The 14,007-nt window shown below is 45.3% G+C and overlaps 1 protein-coding gene across 20 annotated transcripts in view; it reads right to left on the reverse strand.

Moving 5' to 3' along the window:
- Positions 1-1,819: 1,819 nt before the first annotated feature.
- STAU1 (staufen double-stranded RNA binding protein 1) overlaps positions 1,820-14,007 on the reverse strand; it is a 90,381-nt gene continuing 78,193 nt past the window's right edge. For 13 of the 20 annotated variants that reach the window (XM_060285572.2, XM_030839031.2, XM_060285573.2 and 10 more), the window contains 8 exons: positions 11,819-12,049; positions 10,702-10,845; positions 8,307-8,453; positions 6,488-6,563; positions 5,944-6,263; positions 5,212-5,334; positions 4,351-4,436; positions 1,820-3,428 (listed from right to left, as the gene is read on the reverse strand). In XM_060285572.2, coding sequence (XP_060141555.1) covers positions 3,413-3,428; positions 4,351-4,436; positions 5,212-5,334; positions 5,944-6,263; positions 6,488-6,563; positions 8,307-8,453; positions 10,702-10,845; positions 11,819-12,049 — 1,143 coding nt within the window. In that variant the 3' untranslated portion in view covers positions 1,820-3,412. Of the gene's footprint in view, positions 3,429-4,345; positions 4,437-5,211; positions 5,335-5,943; positions 6,264-6,487; positions 6,564-7,064; positions 7,459-8,306; positions 8,454-10,701; positions 10,846-11,818; positions 12,050-14,007 lie in introns of those variants that run through there. The other 7 variants (XM_030839036.3, XM_030839027.3, XM_030839022.3 and 4 more) reach the window with 3 other exon arrangements.

Here is a 14,007-nt window from a genome sequence, read left to right on the forward strand (position 1 = left end):
TTCTAGAGAGCAAGCAGCAGCATACTGCTTCTTGGGAATGGCCGGGTGTCTTTTCCCATGGGTCACAAGAACCCCAGACTCAGACCTTGGGACCCAGGCCAAGGTCTCCGTCACTGGGCATTCACCCTGCAAAGCTGGGCACATTAGCTCAGTGAGCTATGGAACAAAACCTAGATTCAGAAATGACACTTTTTTTAAGAGCTACAGTTCACATTGCTCAGCTCAAGAAGGCCTTTAAAAATACAAACCAGAACAAAACCCTGCTATGGGGAAATCATCCTTACTCATTAATATCTCCCTGTGATAAGAGGAACTTAACGAAATTGACCTAATGTCAGTGCACCTGTTGTGGGGTGACTGAATCCTAAGTCTGTCTTCCCCAAAGACAACAAGGAGCTGCTCCACCTTTGCAGATCGATGCTCCTCAAATCCTAAGACCCACTAGTCTTACTGTGGCTGACTCGCAGCTCTGATTTTTTCAGACCTGCCTCTCAGGTGCCTTCATGTCTGCTTTTCTGCCTGTAGTCTGGAAACCAGGACTGCATGTTGTCCCAAGGGCTAGTTTTGAGCCAAAGTTCTTGCAACTCTTAGAGATCATGTTGGGATAAAACTTAGTGCAAACTCGATTCCCAGGCAGTTCTCTCAAAGCCTGTTGAGACAGAGATACTGCAGGTAAGTGAGTCCTCAGCAGGCGATGACAGCTACAGGGCCTTCACAGAGGCAAGACTAGTTTGAGAGTTTACAATGTAAGAATAGTCAACGACATCCCATCTGGACAGCTTTCCAAAGCAACCAAAATACACCTTCAAAAAAATCTGTCAAAGAAACCTGTAGATCCTTCCTAACAATATCCCGGATATTAAGAGGAAACTTCCCCTTCTTGGAGTGCTGTCAATGAGGGCCAACTGGACTGCCAATTAGAAGTCATGAATTACTTCTAAGACTGTACTGTCCAGCCCTTTCCATCTTTCCTTCACAGTGTGGAGGGTCACCGGTTGGAAACACTGTGAGGCAAGGAGGCGAGAGCTGGGCAGAGGCAGCAAGATCTCAGGGCAGGAGTGGAGGGAGTGGCTGGCAAGGCTGGGACATTGGCTACAATCTCGATGTGGGAAAAGGTGCTAAAAACACAGCAGGGAAGGCTGTGAAGAACCCTGAGGTGCCAGAGGTATCAGGACCAACACATGGCTTTTAAGTAGATATACAAATCGGCAGATGTGTATACGTACACACAGATACACTTCCTAGCTGTCCACTAAGAGGGCCCAGACACAACACACCCCTAGCAGTGAGGTCTCAGAGCACCCAGACCTTGGTTGCTAAATGTCATCTATCACTAAAGAGGATCAAGGCTTCTTGCAGAAATGCTGAATCCAGGATTGGAAAGGGAAAAAATGCCTTTCCTTTCACTGCTTTTATCCCTGCCCTGCTGAGTCCCCTCATACCCTGTAGCATTTTTCCATAACCTCACTTCCGGTGCTTCTTGCAGTCCAGTCCACAGGCTGGTTTTATAGTGAACCACCTTTATGAGCATATTCTAAAATGAAAAAATAGAAAACTACCAGCCCCACTCCTCAGCCAGACTAGAATGCAACGCCTCACCTTCACTCTTCCAAGCGCGAGCCCGCCTGAGGGAAGTGACCAGGAAGCCTCTCTCCTCTCGGTCATTTCTTTGGGTGACATCGTCTGGTTCAGATGAGAGGCGCCTCCCTTCACCCGGGCACCCACTTGCCCCTCACTGGCAGCAGTGCCCCCCACGCCATGCTTCCATGCCCTCACATCTTCCCTTACTGCTTCAGTTACTGCTCGACAGGACCAAAAATTCATTAGTAGCTGTTTATTGATCAATGGTTTGATATAAAGTTATTTCAGAGCTTCAGAATTTTGCCCAAATGGAATCACAAGCATTACAAAGTTTTTTTCTTAAAAAAAGTATAGGGGGCAGGTTGGGAGGGACCAACCTAGCAGTAGTGGCATTTAAGAATAAATTAACAAAAAAAATTTAGTATTACTATTTATTGGTGACAAACACTAAGTTTTACTTACATTCCATGGGGAGAAAAAATTCCAGCGTAAACAATGAATCGAAGCAGTACTTAACTCGCAAGGCTACCGTGCTTTTCATCTGGACCATATGCAGGACCTCGCCGCACACATTTCTGTGCACAGCAACACGACATCAAAAGCAACACAGTTATAGAGATAAACATGGGTCATTCTTTTCAGCCCTACATGGAGATGTAATCAACAGTATAAAGCACTCAAGGAAAATCAATTTGCAGTTGTAGATGTGCTACATGGAGATCATATCCTGTAGTGTAGTGAAAGCTATGTGTCTTCAAGAGTCATATATATATATATATATATGTATGTATATATATATATACACATACATATATATATATATACACACACAAATTTTTTAATCTTTAAAACAAAGATCAAAGTTCATTTAAGTCCTGTTGCATTAACAAAAATAAAATAGAAAAGGAACCAAATGATCATTTAAAGTTTAAAATTCCTAAATTGTCCAATTTATACAACTATGGGAGACTTCAAGGTTTCTGAGAAGTGCACGACTGTTTCAGCTAAACCAGAGGGCACACAATTTTCATCACTGAAATGGTCCTGGGTTAGTCCAATGAAATAAAAATGTATAACCACATACACACGGATATGATCTTTGCCGGTTAGATTACTGATAAGGTCAGTCTCAGACAAGTTTCTAAACTGTGCTATGTAACTAAATACAACTGAGAAACTCTCAAATGAAAATTTTATATAGTGTCATTTCAATCAAAAGAAAATAATGAAACTAAGAATACGTATCTCTTGGAAGAGAGCAGTGGTGACGGCGTGGGTACCGCGGTAGGTGTGGGCCAGAGCACACCGAGGTCAGCTCAGGCTGAGTAGGAAGCATGTGATTTTCTCTGGTGCTTTCAGCTCTGGGGCCAGACTAAGGCCTCTCTCCAGCGTGGTGTCCAGGGTTTGTCCCAAAGTGTCTGAGTGAGCCAGTTTGAGAAGGAGTCGTGCTTTCTGTTTCTTCTTTCACACAGCAAGGAAAAAAAAAACCACCCCAAAAAACCAAAACCAAAAACCAACCCCCCCCCACCCTAACCAAGCGCTAGGGTGCCTGGGGCGTGGACCCGCTGGTTTCCCAGTGGCGCCGGGGTGCCCGGCAGGCCCGCCCGGCCCCCAGCAGCTGCTGCTGCATGAGGAGAAACCATAGCACAGGCGAGCGGCCATGCCGTTGCCTCCTCGGGGCCCCGCCTTCTTCACCACTGCTGTCTCCAGTCCTTTACCCATCATGTCTCTCGGCTCACTGGAGGTATCAGAAGTTCCAAATTTTCAAAGCAGTTTCAGTATTTTCAGTATGTATGTTGGGATTTTTCAATGGTTCGTGGCCAGATAAGGTTCAGCACCTCCCACACCTTTAAGGAAGAAAAAAACCAAAAATGACCCAAGTTTTGAAATTTAAGACAATTAAGCCATGTTAAAAATGAAACTAGCAGACATCGAGAAGTCCAATAGTTCAGGCCCCAGTTTATGATAACTGGATTAAGGTCTTCCCAGAATACACCAGCAAGTGAAAACAGCAAAGAAGAGAATGGGTATGTAGTATGTTATCTCTAGGAGGAAAAGGAAGAAAATAAGGAAATAAATGTATCTGCATAAAGAAACATACAGGAAAGGTACACAAGAAACTAATACAAATGTGATCTCTGGGTGGGGTGAAGAGAATGGTATGGATGAGGACTGCATGAGGGGCAAGACGTATCACTGTGGACACCTTTTAAAATAATTTTGACTTTTGCACCATGTGAATGTATTACCGATTGAAAGCTTAAAAAAAAAAAAAAGTGAAAGCTTAAAAAAAAAAAAAAAAGGGCTTCCCTGGTGGCGCAGTGGTTGAGAATCTGCCTGCCAACCCAAGGGACACGGATTTGAGCCCCAGTCTGGGAAGATCCCACATGCCGTGGAGCAGCTAGGCCCGTGAGCTACAACTACTGAGCCTGCGTGTCTGGAGCCTGTGCTCTGCAACAAGAGAGGCTGCGACACTGAGAGGCCTGCGCGCCGCGATGAAGAGTGGCCCCCACTCACTGCGACTAGAGAAAGCCCTCGCACAGAAATGGAGACCCAACACAGCCAAAAATAAATAAATAAATAAATTTAAAAAACAAAACAAACAAATTAAAAAGAAGTAGAGCTCTCTGCCCAAAACTTGGAAACCTTTCAGGGCAAAGGGACAGAAAGTGACTAAGACAAGTATTTCACTACTAACTTGAGCAGACAATTTGAATTTAATGCAAATGAGGAACAGAACTGCCTTTCCATGTAGATCAGCTCACTCACACAGACATTGGTCCATTTCCTGTTCTTGGCATCTCTGTATTTTGTTGGTCCAACTCAGACAGCAACTTTAAAATGTTCAGTGCAGCCTAGCAGGAATGAAAAGGGAAGTCAAACCACGGCCACCGCTCAGGACCACAGTATACGACACTGAATAGCAAGTCGAGGGCTTGTCCTACTGCCCAACAAAACAAGTGGTCCCACTAAATAACCCTTTCATGTTTGAATTTTTAATTAAAAATATAAATTAAAAAATGTTATCCATGGTTACCTCACTGAATCACAACCTCTGTTAATTTTATTATATATTGCCTTCTAACATTTTTAACCTGTGGTCACCAGACTCTACAAATTTTATATCCCACTTTAAAATAAAACCTTATCATGTTTCCGTGTTAGAATTAGAATACATTACCCTCAGTGACATTAATATGATGGGCACATTATATTACATCAGGTGAATATACCACAGTTTATGTCAATTAATTTAATCAATTCCTTTTCTTCTTACAATAATAATTCATCTGAACAGAACACCAAAACAAGGGGCTTCCTAAGTTGCCAGAACGTGGGCATGCAATTCCTTGTTCTGGTCAGAGATGAACTGAATACAGTATCTGGATGCGTTCCAGGACCCAAGTCCACCTCTCAGGTCAGCAAGGGAAGAGAGGAGAGGGGTTGGCCAAAGCCCATGAGTTCTGATCAACAGAATGAGAAATCAAGCCAGTAACCTAAGAAAAGTCCTCAGAAATATGAACCCTGTAGAACAATCAACTGTTCTCGAAGTCTGCAGGAGAATCCTTTTCCTGTCTTTCTGAGGCCAGCAACGAGCTGGAGCCAGGCCCACCGCGGGGGGTAACGTACCATATCGTGGCAGGACTCCACATCCTTTCCGATACCATGGCTGATCAGGGGCGGCTGAGAGGAGCAATTGATGAGAGATACGAATTCGTTCTTGTTGTTTTTGGGGAAGTCTTTGTATTCAACCTAAAGGGGAAAAGAAAACTGAGGCAAGGACAGGAAGGCGGGGAGTATGAGCCCGGCACACGGCTGCGGCTCTGGGCCCAGTGAACAGAGGTGACACCTCTCCCTGGTCTCAGCCTGACTTCTCTACACCAACTCCTGCTCAACAGGCACAAGAGACTCACAGTGGGGTCTGCGGCTAAGGGGCACTGAGGGCTGCAGGCAGGATGCCAGGGCCCCAGCTTCCAGAATCCTCCAGGAACCTAAATGTCTACTCAGAAACCCTGGTCTGGAAGAAGCCATGTCCTTTCCTAGCAGGTAGAAAAAGGGCCAGCACGTGAATCTGTTCTCACTGAAGTCTAACTTTGTAACTCCCACTGGATTCGAGGCCTTGTCATTACGGTTGGCCTGGATTTTTAAAAATTACCAAAGGTTGAGGATATTCTCTTACCATCCAGGGTTCTAATACTTCCCGTGCCTCCTCCCTTCCTCAGGACCACTCTTTACCATGCTTCCCCCAACCATCCCCCGAGACAAAGAACTTGACTTAAAAAAACAAGTTACTTAGTACTGAGAAAAACCAGAGATGACCGCACTGAGGTACAGACCACACAGCTCAGACCCAACAGTTACCTGGAATCCCTGGACTCTGGAAAGATAGTCCAACTGCTCTGAGGGTCTCGTGAGAGGTCCATGGGGTGCGTGGCCTGAAGAGATGTTATTCTTTAAAACGGTCTCGGCTGTAGGCGAGGTGCCCCCATACAACAATTCTCGGGCTATCATGGCAGTTACCGTGGCCTTGGCAGGGTTCGGGGCTACCCTGCTGAACTCTCTGGTGTGATGCCCTTGACTGACTCCTACGGCCTGGGCGACCTCGGGCACCATGGGAAGAATTCCAGCAGGCAGCTGCTGATGACTAAGATAAGGCATCCTGAACTCATCCTCTTTATGGCCTGGGGATGGACAAGCAGACAAATCAACCCAAGTCCACGCACGCCGCGTTGAGAGATGCTGTAAAACCCCACGCTGCCCCCCACCCCAGCACACACAACAGCACAGGCGTAATGCAGAACCAAGCACTGACCACTAACTCATTACCTAGGTTCCTGCTATTACCAGGAACCATGCAAAGCCCAGAATCACAGTCAGACCAAGACAATATTAACTTCACACTTACTAGTCCCATTTTCATCCCCAGAGCCAGGTTCAAAAAACGTTACTTTTCTTCCATCCCCTGGTTTCTTTATGGGTGTCTTAAAAAAAAACAAAAAAAAGGCCATGAGCATCAATCAAACTGTTGAAAAATTAGTTCCTTCTGTCCAAAACTAAACAAACTCCAACCAGCCCTAATCTTAGTTTTATAAACTTTTAAACGATGAGGGCACTGGCAGAAAGGCCCTCTCCCAAGGCCCCACCACTGGTCTGCTTGGGCCGCCAATGTGCCCACAGCAGAGCCCCCTGCTTTCTCCCAAAGCACACTCTCAGCCACATCAGCCTGTCCACGAACAGCATCTAAGGGATGGGGCCTCTGTTCTGTGCTCACGAGAGGGGAACGTTTAACCAGAAGGACCCTGAAGATGTTAGATTGAAGGAGCTGACCAAGAAAGAAACTTTTGGGGGCTTCCCTGGTGGTGCAGTGGTTGAGAGTCCGCCTGCCGATACAGGGGACGCGGGTTAGTACCTCGGTCCGGGAAGATCTCACATGCCGCGGAGCGGCTGGGCCCGTGAGCCACGGCCGCTGAGCCTGCGCGTCCGGAGCCTGTGCTCCGCAACGGGAGAGGCCACAACAGTGAGAGGCCCGCGTACCGCAAAAAAAAAAAAAAAAAGAAACATTTAGGTTGATGCTAAATAATTAAATAAACAAAGAATATTTCCTGGAGCACATGTCCCACTAAAAGATAAAATGACATAACCAAAGATAACAAATGTAGGGGGAAAATGTTACTAGATAAAAATTTTGGGGCTTCCCTGGTGGCGCAGTGGTTGGGAGTCCGCCTGCCGATGCAGGGGATGCGGGTTCGTGCCCCGGTCCGGGAAGATCCCACATGCCGTGGGGCGGCTGGGCCCGTAAGCCATGGCCGCTGGGCCTGCGCGTCCAAAGCCTGTGCTCCGCAACGGGAGAGGCCGCAGCGGTGAGAGGCCCGCGTACTGCAAAAAAAAAAAAAAAAAAAATTGCCAAACACAAAGGTCTCTCTTCTGAGAAGACAAAGCTGCCTATGATGCTCTGTAAGATTCTGGAATGAAAACCCCCAAAGCCAAGTCCAGGATCTCTACAGATTCTCTGATGAGTGTTTGGGATCCCAGTTATTGACTATGTGGCCACAGCTGCTGCCATTTCTCTCTGCTGACAGACATGACTGAATTCAGTCCTGGTGTTTTCAAGTTTATCCTGAAAGGACCATCCAGTGACTGGAAACAAGGTCGGCCAAGGCTTTCACTGAGGGTACTGCTTACCAACCTTGGCAGAAGTGCAATTTTCAATATGGGATCATTTTTGTCTAATGTTCAATTCACAAAGAGAAAGAAATCCCAAATCGAAACTATGGATCTGGCCCTGACTCTATCATCACACTGTCTCAGTGTCCCAAGCGTGTTCCACAACTAACAAAAGCCTAAGGCTGATGAGTCTTTTATGCAGGACTCACTCTAAGAGCACAAATGACAGAATCACACACACATTAATTTCAAGTCCAATTAATTACCCGTCATCCCACAAAAGGAGAGGAGCAAGCTGCCCTCCACCAAGCATCCCAGACCACAAAGATACTGAAACAGTAACGACTTAACCCAGCACCATGCTTGGAGCCATGGACATGCAACTCCCCTTCTGACCACATTATAATGAACCAAATGCTAGGACCCTGCTCAGCCGGGCTGCTTTACTGCCAGGAGGATGAAGCCTTGCCCTGAAGCTTAGCCCTGGAGGAGTCAGAGTCCTGAGGTGAGAAGGTCATCTTGCAGTTAGAGAGCAAGGACACAGAGCCCTGAGCAGTCACCTTCTCCTCTGATTTGAGGGCTGGTTTGGTGGGCTGAGCCTGTGGGACTTTGAAACCAAGGATTTCCAGCATGTTCTCGGCTGCATTGCGTTTGGCCACCTTCTTATTGGTGCCTGATCCTTCTGCAGTGTGGTTTCCCACCTTCACCTGCATAAAGAAGGCAGAACTCAGATCAGGGCTTAACCCTTTAGAATGAAGACTGGTCAGGAACTGAAAAGAACCCAGAATGGTCAGAAGATGGATGGCTTAACAGTGGTGCCCTGGGGCTGGCTTGGACCAGCCTGTGAGAGCCCATTATGAAATCCTGAGGAATTTGGAGAGGTGGCTGTTAAAGGTAGCTATTATTAAACACTGAAGTATATAAGCTTATAATTAAACAAATTATTTTAACAAACAGAGGGAATGAATACTTCAAATTCATCACTTCCTAACTGGACTCCAGTTTACAACTGTCTATGCTTTTGAGATTCTTTACACGTGTATGTGTATGGTGTCAATATGCAGCTACACATCTCTTTCCAACTCAGACAGAAAACGGCCCCAGTGAGAGTACTTACACCACAGAAATCTGCAACTACTACTTATCAAGGATTAAGTTATACTGTTGATTGTCTATTCTTAAGCTTAAGTGATGGAGAAAAGGTTAATAACGCAGATTAATCTTTAAATTTGTTGTCAAGTCTGCAGCCATGACGTAACTAATAGAAAAAACTGAAACTTCCAGTCTTGGAAAAGTATTATCTGATTCAGCAAAGAAGCCATTCATATTGTTTAAATGAGTGAAGTTCTGACATGTCTTTGTTGTTGATGTAAATAAAAATATCAACCAGTCCTCATGCTCGTACCACAGTCATTCAACAATGACAGACGCAAACCTCCTTGCTGAACCTGAGGGGAATAAAGAATTCACACGAGTCTCATTCTGTAACGCTGCTATTGGTGACTGTCACACACAGATGTATGAAATTTACAAGAGTATTACATATTTTTTGTAAATTGTATGCTACACTTCCTTCCTATCAGTAAAATTTATAATATACACATATGTACATATAATACGTGTGCATATACGCGTATAGTCTCCACACACACTGCCTTTCCCTAAGAGTTGGCTGTAACACATACTCCAGCACACATCACTGCTTACCATCCCCTTCCAAGCTGGTCTTGACCGCAGACCAAAACCAGAAGCCCCGTCACGAAAGAGTCAAGGAAACCCTCCCTGGCCTGTGAAGAGGGGCCTGAGGTTGAATCCCAACCAGGCATCTACCAGCCGTTTGATCCTAGGCAAATTACTGAGCCTCTCAATAAACTGCAATTTTCTCTTGTACGTGGAAGGGTCATTACTCTTCCTGCCCTCTGACTGCAGAGGTGAAACACACCAGGCTAACTGATGGTGCTTTATAAGCTATAAACTGGGCTTCCCTGGTGGCGCAGTGGTTGAGAGTCCGCCTGCCGATGCAGCAGATGTGGGTTCATGCCCCGGTCGGGGAGGATCCCACATGCCGCGGAGCGGCTGGGCCCGTGAGCCATGGCCGCTAAGCCTGCGCGTCCGGAGCCCGTGCTCCGCAACGGGAGAGGCCACAACAGTGAGACGCCCGCATACCGCAAAAAAATAAATAAATAAAAAATAAAAATATAAGCTGTAAACTGCTATGCAGAGTGAAGTATTCTGTTTTTCACCAGAAAACACTATTAAATTCAAATCAAACATTCAGGGCTTCCCTGGTGGCGCAGTGGTTGAGAGTCCACCTGCCAATGCAGGGGACACGGGTTCATGCCCCGGTCCGGGAAGATCCCACATGCCGCGGAGCTGCTGGGCCCGTGAGCCATGGCCGCTGAGCCTGCGCGTCCGGAGCCTGTGCTCCACAATGGGAGAGGCCACAACAGTGAGAGACCCGCATACCGCAAAAAAAAAAAAAAAAAAAAAAAAACATTCAGCTGCCCGTGTGAATAACTGTTTAATAAGCTGAGTGCATGGAGAAACGCTCTGTACAAATCTGAGGCGTGAACCCAATCCCCGAACTCCAGGCTCTACAGAAGGATCAGGAGAAGCAGACCCTTTCTATAATTCATAAAGCTTCTGAGAAGAACAATAGTAACTTTCAAGAAGTAACAAAGAAAAAAGTTACCCATGATTCCCCCACTCCTCTAAACAGGCGCAGTGAGTCCAGGCTCCTACCTGTTGATACAGCAGCATGTGTGCTGTGCAGACAAGCACGTTTTAAGGCATCAGATTAGTGCAGGCAACATGGTCTAATAACAGTGACATCTGGCGGCAGGGAGTGCCCACTGGACCTGGCCTCCTGGGGAGAGGTGTCCGGCCGCTGGACTACCTCAGGCCCTGAGACAGGAGGCGGTCAGAGAAGGGCCGCCCACAAGCCGGCTGACCCACCTGCATCACAAACTCCCTGCGGCGCGGGAGGCCTCGCTCAGTGAGGAGGAGGTACTCTGGCTCCTTCTCCTTTTTTGCCTGCTGGATCTGGGCCAGTCTGCTAATCGGGTTCATCCCCTGGCCGTACTCCGGGCTGCTTTGTAGCTGAGGAACAATGAATGTAGAAACCATGTGCCATGTTAGTCACAGTAAGGACCTTGCCAATTCAGAGACAAGGACATGACAGTTGATTACTTCTATGTTGTTCTAACGGCTCAGAATTAATCAGATCTTTTTTAAACCTTTCTTTAATTGAAAGATGCCTAATGATTTTCTATGATCGCTCTGAGGTGATTTTAAGGTCTTCTTAGCAAACCAACATCACCATTCATACGAGTAGGCAAGCATCACTGTAACATCTGCTTTTGAACAATAAATGTCAACATATGACAGTAAATGAAGAGGTAGAAAAAACATAACAAATTCTTTCTAAAACTTTCCAAAAGTCTACATTATAAGGATGGGTTCCCAGCTTTCTTAACAATGACTCAAAATCCAGAAACCATATGCTAACTTGTGTGTGAGAAAAACTTGGATTTTGATGCAACATGAAACGATACTGACAATCAGAACGGATCCTGGTGTTCATAACTGTCCCCGAATGGACCCCTGTCCCTTCTTTGGGTGGGTGAGAGAGAGTATAATTTTTGATAGGTCCTTTAACGTGACTCAAAAATAAGAAGAAGGTGTATACATCTGACGCCTACGCCTGCCCCAGACATCTCCCCGCCCAGGAGTATCCCGCGCGTTCAGAACCGCGCAGTGGGCAATGAGACGGAGGCAGCACAATTTAACTGTTCTCCCCGCAGACTGGCAGCGCGGCTGCCAACACACAGCTTCTCACTGTGACCGCACCCAGACGGGCGTGGCCGCCTGCGGAGGCCTCCACTGAAGCCAGCACAGTGTCCCTGTCGTTGCCTAACCTGGGACTCCTGTGGAGCAACCCAAGGTGGCCCCTGTAAAGGCTCTCCAAGGCCGGGCCTGTGCCTGCCAGCTCCCGACCTCCTTCACCAGCCTTCTAACCCCCCAGCTGCCTTTGGGCAATGAAAACGCCCTCTTCATTCAGAAAAGTCCTTACCCTGACTATGCATTTTGTTTTCTTTTTGATTCTGGGCTTCACTCGCTCAACTGTAGGCAGGGGCGGCAACTTCTTCAGCTCCTCAAGAACAGCTATAGCAGCATTTTTCTTTGAAATCTTCTTGCTCTTCCCTTCACCTTCCCCCACAAACTCCCCAACCGACACCCTGGTCACAAAGCTCTTCATGTGGGGTGGGCCACTCTCCCGGGCAACCTGTTTTAGAGGGAAAGACTGAGTGAAAGCGTGACAGGCACTCATTACCAGCTGCACGGCACACTGGTTAGCACACTACTTCACACGAAACACAGGAAAAGGGGAATTGAGGACAAGACCCATTAAATGAAGGGAGTGTAAACACTGATAATCCTGAATGCTTTCTCTTCCCATTTCTTTTTCTTCCCCCAAACTTGTTAATGTTCTCAGGTCTGATGAGTCCAAAACAGACATGGAATAGGGAAACATTTTCTACTCCCGCCCACCCAGGGTCACAGACTGTCCTGAATGTAGTGAGCTCCCCTGCAAACGGCAGAAAGGAAACTGGCCCAGCAAAGCCCAGAAATAAATGCATCACACAGAGGTCAAGTTCAATATTTGCTCTGAGCTGCCAGCCAAGATTGAGCTTATTAAATACTGGCTGCTCTACAGCTGTAAAAAGGAATAAGAAAATCTCCAAGCACATAAAGTGATCCCCAGTACACAGTAACTGAAAAAAGCAAACTGCGAAAGAGTGTACAAAGGGTGGGGGGGGGTGTTAAATCTATGTATACATATACACACACATATAAATAGACACACAAGTGTGTGTGTTTATATGCTTATTTTTGCAAAAAGAAACTCAAGAAGGATAAAGCAGAAACCAATGGAATCAGTTTCCTACAGCAGGTGGGAGGGATTGGGGTAGAAAGGGGACGAGATGACACTTCTGAATATATCTTTTTGTGTAGTTTTGACTCTTGGAACCATTTAGTATAACACATGTTAAATATATAAGAATAAGTCAACAGAGATGGGGAAAATACTAAAATATGAACATGAAACCTAACTGTAATTAAAGTGATTACATAATCACACAGAAGGAAAATAAAAATCAAATCCAACCTACATGAGCCAAGATACCCTTGAAAAGAACAACTGAGTTAGCAGACTTACACTGCCAGATTTCAAGACTTTCTGTGAAGTTACAGCATCTACAACATCATGGTATTGTTTAAGCATAAACCAAAAGATCAATAAAACAGAAAAGAATGTAGAAACAGACCTGCACATAGACGGTCTTGATTTTTGGCAAACACACCAAAGCAAATCCAAAGTCTTTTTTTTATAATGACATTGGAGCAACTAGATATCCACATGGGGAAAAAACTGAACCAAGATCCTAAACTCAACCAAAAACAAAAATTAACTGAAGCTAGAACACAGACCCAAACATGAAAGCTAAAACTATAAAGCTTTCAGCAGAAAACACAGGAGAAAACTTCATGAACATGAGGTTGGCAAAGAATTCTTGAACACAAAAAACACAAATTAGAAGTCCTCAAAATTAAAAACTGCTCATCAAAAGACAATATTTAAAAATTAAAAAAGGGAACTCATAGAATGGGAGAGAATATTTGCAATATATGTACCAAAGGAATTATATCCAGAACATTTAAAGAATTCCTACAAGTCAATAATAAAAAGACAAATATTCAATTAAAAAAATACTTCAACAGGTACTTTTGGCAAGGATGTGGAACAAGTGGTGGGAGTGTAAATTGGTACAATCACTTTGGGAAATAGTTTTGAGAATTTTTATAAACACCTACCCTTTGACTTAGCAATTCTGAGTGCACATGCACCCAAGAAGACTTATCAACCTTATTTATAATGGTTCCCAACTATCCAATATCTATCAATAGGACAATGGATAAATTAAGAGTTTTATATTCTTACACTGGAATACCACTCAGCATTAAACTACTGATACACATGGATAAGACTTAAAAGCATTCTGTTAAGGATAAGAAACTCGACCCAACAATCCATATTATATCTATTTTTATTTAACATCTTTATTGGAGTATAATTGCTTTACAATGTTGTGTTAGTTTCTGCTGTATAACAAAGTGAATCGGCTATACGTATACATATATCCCCATATACCCTCCCTCTTGCATCTCCCTCCCACCCTCCCTATCCCACCCCTCTAG

The sequence above is a fragment of the Globicephala melas genome, chromosome 15 (genome assembly GCF_963455315.2).
Source record: "Globicephala melas chromosome 15, mGloMel1.2, whole genome shotgun sequence".
Lineage (NCBI taxonomy): Eukaryota > Metazoa > Chordata > Mammalia > Artiodactyla > Delphinidae > Globicephala > Globicephala melas.